General features: G+C 40.9%; 1 protein-coding gene across 1 annotated transcript; it reads left to right on the plus strand.

The window, feature by feature from the left end:
* The first annotated feature begins 1,012 nt into the window (after positions 1–1,012).
* LOC134214943 (arylalkylamine N-acetyltransferase 1-like) lies at positions 1,013–1,755 on the plus strand. Its single transcript, XM_062694217.1, has one exon. The coding sequence runs from the start codon at positions 1,055–1,057 to the stop codon at positions 1,724–1,726; it is 672 nt and encodes a 223-aa protein (XP_062550201.1). The 5' UTR covers positions 1,013–1,054; the 3' UTR covers positions 1,727–1,755.
* The last annotated feature ends 3,666 nt before the right edge of the window (positions 1,756–5,421 follow it).

Raw genomic sequence — 5,421 nt, forward strand, 5'->3', positions numbered from 1 at the left:
ACCGTTCGATTATGTTTACGGGGGAGAATGGATGTCTACTGTCTAGTCATACATCAACATTTGAGAAAACCTCTTTTGGTTTCTATACATCATGCTTGTTTTATTTAGTGCCAAAACTGTTGACAACGATTTCGAAACAGCTACTCCAGTTTTGTGCTTTCAAGGTTGATTCTTTCGAGTTATGGTCAATTCCGATATATGTTGTATCATTCACAGTGAACATGAGAACCTACTGAAAAGAAAGTTGACGATGCTATTAAATACAATACCATACGCTGAATTCTTGACAATACCAAAGGTAGAGCTAATATCTAAATCTAGGATGATTAATTAGGGCTTTATATTCTTGATTACTAGTAGTCGTTAGTACCGTTTTGGCTCAAATCTCGAACATGACTCATATTCCGAACACTAGCGTTTTGGCACCCTAAAACTAAAAATTCCGGTTTTCAGTTCTGATGATTAGATTACAAATTAATTCAAGATCTTATGGAGAGAATTATACGAATGAAGCCAAAATGGCCATTTGAAAACGAGTGTTCAGAATTTGAGTCAAAACGGTAACTATGAATTGTTGTTTTAGTTGCAAGCGCTCCTATAAGTAAACACAGACCTTAAAAAAAACTCCCCTTGAAAAATTAAAAATATTCCATAAAAATTAGGTTTAGTCAAAAAAATTCATTTGTTAATGGAAATTTTGCATTATTTGTGGAAGTTGTACATTTATTTATTGTTCACACCCTGATTTCTTTATTGGCAATTTCCTAATTTCTAATTCTTCATAGAAATTTTATGTTGCTGCCGTGAACACACCTCAATAAATCGTTCCAAAAAATTATTTCGGACTGTTTATGCACATTCGATGCATCATGAATTCATACCGTGTGTGTTTCGCACACAGGGAACTTGCGATAACTTAGGCAATACATAAGTGCACACCCCAATAAAGTGATAGCAAGAAGCTCGTAATCATACCGAGATAAAAGTCAGACACCACTGCCATCTCGAAAAATTGAATAATTACTGACCTAGTGTATAACCTCCTTTCGCAGTAATGGATCGGATTGCCTGTTACTCAAGCAACTTAAAGTTTAGTGTAGCGGAGCCGACGGACTATGACTCGGTGTTGGCTTTCGTCATCGAGCATTACTACAAGGACGAACCAATGAACAGTTCGTACATCTACGACAGTAGCCCAGCGGTTGACGATGTGGAGTTCTCCGTGTCCTTCCTGCTCCAGGGGATGGCCGTGAAAGCCGTGGATCCATCATGCGAGAATCAGCTTGTGGGAGTATCGATTGCCAATCCGATTAACCAGGAATATGTGAATGATTTACTGGAAGCGGCGAAACAGGCCAAAACTGAAAAATGGCGAGATAGTTTGAAGCTTTTGGCTCACCTTCAACAGACGGTTAACGTTCTGCAACGGTTCAACGTACCAAAGTGCTACGATATTGAAATTGTGGCGGTGCATCCGGATTACCGAGGACAATCGATTGGCTCCCGACTGTTCGAAGAGCAATTTGCGAGGGCTAAACAACTAGGCTATGCGGTGGCGAGTGCAGACTGTTCGAGCTACTACTCGGCTAGAATTGCAGAAAAAGTGGGCATGGAGTGCGTCGCAAGGCTTCCATACTCGGATTATAGAGACGAACGTGGAGTTCAATTGTTCCAACCGAAGGCTCCTCATGTGGAAATTCAAACGTTTGTTAAATTATTGCACTGAAAATAAATCAAACTAGGGTTACGCGCTAATTCGTCCATGGCGCTAATTCCCGTCGTATCAAATTCTAATTCACTTAATACTCGCAAATGATAGTTTAAAACAACGAACTTATCACAAGGTGTGTACCCTATGATCTGAGCTTATTCCTGTTACATTCCGACGTTATTTTCTTGAAAAACACTTCAAACAAACTTTGCAATTCAGATAATCTGCACGATTTCCTACCTTATCCATACGACGAAGGAAAATCCATCGTCTTTCACTCTTGGTGAAGGTACGAAGCATCGTCATTAAAATTCATGCATTTACATTTACTTTCACTACATTTTTTCACTTTTTTTCCACTACGCACTAGATGGAAGCAATATTGATTGCAAAACTTAAAACCCAGGTTAATCCACCTAGCGGTGTTGGAGCCGTTCTTGTGTGATATGAAAATAGTATTTTGACCATAACTTCTGAGCTCATAGTCCGATCTGTCGAATTTCCAATAGGAAACAATGGGACAGGATTCTGTGGCGAGCAAATCGGTTAAGGATTAGTGCCTGAAAAATGAGTGAGAATTTTGTACGTGTGGCCATAATTTCGAAACCCATAGTCCGATCTGTCAAATTTTCAATAGAAAACAATGGGATAAGATTCTGCGTCGAATGAAACTTGTTGCGAGCAAATCAGTTAAGAAAAGTGCATAAAACGTGAGAATTTTTTTTTGTGAAAAAATATATTATGGCCATAATTGGCCGTAAGACCATCGGACCATACGAAACAATGCGACAAGATTCCGCGTCGAATGCAACATGTTGTGGTTAAGGACAAGTGCCTTAAGAATGAGTGAGATTAGTTTACGCACACACATACACACATACATACATACTCACAGACATCACTTCAATTCCTCGAACTGAGTCATCAAGCCTCCTATAAAAAGTTCGTTTTTTGAGCGAACATATAGCCTTTACGTATACCACAGACAAACAGACATAACACATTGAACATTCACTCATCAAATTCATCGTCGTTCAAACACTAACGACATCTGTTGGTTTCACTTAGTTGGGCAAATCTCAAACCAGATGGCGTTAGTGAGCAAACGTCAAACTCGAGCAAATGCGATGCGCACGCCACTTGTGACCGATTGGCCAACTAATGATTATTTAAAATGACCGGTAAATCAGTGAACGATGAGAATTTCATGAGTGTTATGTCTGTTTGTCTGTGCGTATACTTTGTATACGAGAAAGGCAAAAAGTATTCAAAAAGAAACTCCAGAATTGCAGTCAATAAAACTAATTTTACCAATTATTTTCCGCCATCGTAATAAAAGTATAGTATGCCAAATACTTTTTTTTCATCCAAACTCGTGTATTATAAAATTTTCTACTAATCCGAAACACTGGAAGAGGGTAATAATTTCAAAATAGAAAATCTGATGGCAACACTACCCACGTACATGTTCCGCTCTTGTACAGAGAGAAAGAAAAGAATAAACAGAGAAGAAAATAAATAAATCCACCATTGGCCCGCGTCATAAGGCTGCGCCAGTGCGCGCCATGTGCAATGATCGAGAGAGGAATTTGCTGACAGACAAGACTATCTCGGCAGCCCGGTGGAAGGAGCATTTCGAAGATTTGTTGAACGGTGAAAATTAAGGTGTACATATTAAGGAGCAGAATGGACATAGTCGGCGACGGTCAAGCTGTGGAACCTTCAACGCTGGAAGAGGTAAAGAAGGCTCTAAACGAATTGAAAAACAGTTGAGCTACTAGGAAGGACTAGATTCCGGTAGAGCTTCTCAAAAACGGAAGTAAGCAGCTGCATCAATCGTTCCACCACATTATCCAGAGAATATGGGAGAATGCCGGCTGCCGGCTGGTTGGATGGCCTCATATGCCCAATCTATAAGATTTTTTTTTAAATTTCTTTATTAACGTGATTTTTTCGTGTATGAAGTTCATCACTAATCTATAAGAAAGGACACAGACTAGAATGTGCCAATTATAGAGTGATCACCCTTTTCAACTCGGCGTACAACATTCTGTCGCGTATCATGCTTAACAGACTGAGACCACTTAAGAAGTCCTTCGTCGGCGAATACCAGGCAGGTTTTCGTGAGGGCCGATCAACGATGGATCAGATGTTTAGCCTGCGGATGAACCTTGATAAATTCCGGGAGTACAACTTGCAAAGTCACACGGTCGCATATGCTATTCGCAGCAGCAATACGTATGCAGGAGCATATATATGCTCCTGCATACGTATTGCTGGTGCGAATATCGCCTTCTACGGATTACGTAACCAGCTTTGGTCCCGCAACATGCAGACGATATAAAAATAAGAAAAAAATATTTTTTGTTTTATTTCCCGGAAAAACAGAGGCGCATTCACGTTCCAAGTCGTGGGTAGGACAAATAGGAAAAATGATAATTTGGGAAACAGTTCTGCTATTGAGTATTCGATGCACATTTTACATTACCCGATTCTTTTTTTAGACGGATTTTTTTAAGGTGAAGGTGGGTTGAGTACCAAAACAAAGCTTTGAAAGTATTGGTACAATAAAAACTGTCATATACTGTAGTAGTATTGGTGTCGTATTTATAAACAACAAAGAATATTAGTAGGGTGGTTCAAAACACGACCCAGCTCCACCACGCTCACTCGATTCCGTCCCATGCTGGTTGAACACTAGCCGGTTCAAGTTTGTATGAAAACTAGTATGAGAAACTAAACCTTTCATTACACTGGCTACAGCGCCTCCCTCCAAACGCTAGCGAAAAGAGAACTCACATAGCTTATAGCAACATTCCGGAGATTTCTCTGAACGAAAACCGCATAGCAGGAAAGATCCATTGATTATGTAACGCAAAAAATAAACCTAATTATCATGCTAAAGATCCGCAACCTCGATTAAAATCGACTCCCAACCATTGAACCAACCATTGTCTATGGCAGCGGTTCTCAACCTTTTTCTTGAGAGGTACCCCTTGGAACTTTTGCATTAATTGAGGTACCCCCTCTCGAAATTAGGCTTCCAATCCTTTTGAAAGAATAATACCGAGCCCTTTGAAGGGAAGCTCCTGTAAGCTTTTGAATCCCTTTGAAGTAGACTTGCTCGCCTCTTCATTAGAGGCTTCTGAGCCTCTTGTAGAGAGGCTTCCGAGCCTCTTGAAGGCGGTTTTTGAGCCACTGAAAAGGAGGTTTCCTTTGCAGCTTAAAACGACGCTTCCAAGCCTCTTGAAAGGAGGTTTCCGAACCACTTGAAAGTAGACTTCTGAGCCTCTGAAAGAAGGATTCTGAGCCTCTTGAATGGGAGCTTCCGTGCCTCTAGAAAATAGGCTTCCGAGCCTCTCGAAAGGAGCCTTCCGAGCCTCTTGAAAGGAGGAGGCTTCTGAGCCTCTTGAAAAAACGAGCCTCTTAAAAGGAGCCTTCCGAGCCTTTTGGAAGGAGGCTTTTGAGCCTATTGAAATGAGACTTCTGGGCCTGGAAGGAGGTTTTTGAGCCTCTTGAAAGGATCTTGAAAGGAGACTTCCAAACCTCTTGAAAAGAGGCTTCCGAGCCTCTTGAAAGAAGGCTTCCGAGCCTTTTGAAAGAAGGCTTCCGAGCCTCTTGAAAGGAGTCTTCCGAGCCTCTTGAAATGACGCTTCCGAGCCTCTTAGAAGGAGGCTTTTGAGCCTCTTGAAAGGAGCCTTCCGAGGCTC

Source organism: Armigeres subalbatus, chromosome 2, assembly GCF_024139115.2.
Source record: "Armigeres subalbatus isolate Guangzhou_Male chromosome 2, GZ_Asu_2, whole genome shotgun sequence".
In the NCBI taxonomy this organism is placed as follows: Eukaryota; Metazoa; Arthropoda; class Insecta; order Diptera; family Culicidae; genus Armigeres; species Armigeres subalbatus.

Bases quoted from the DNA above. Each gene is read 5' to 3' on its own strand.
- LOC134214943 (XM_062694217.1), top strand. From the start codon at position 1,055: ATGGATCGGATTGCCTGTTACTCAAGCAACTTAAAGTTTAGTGTAGCG.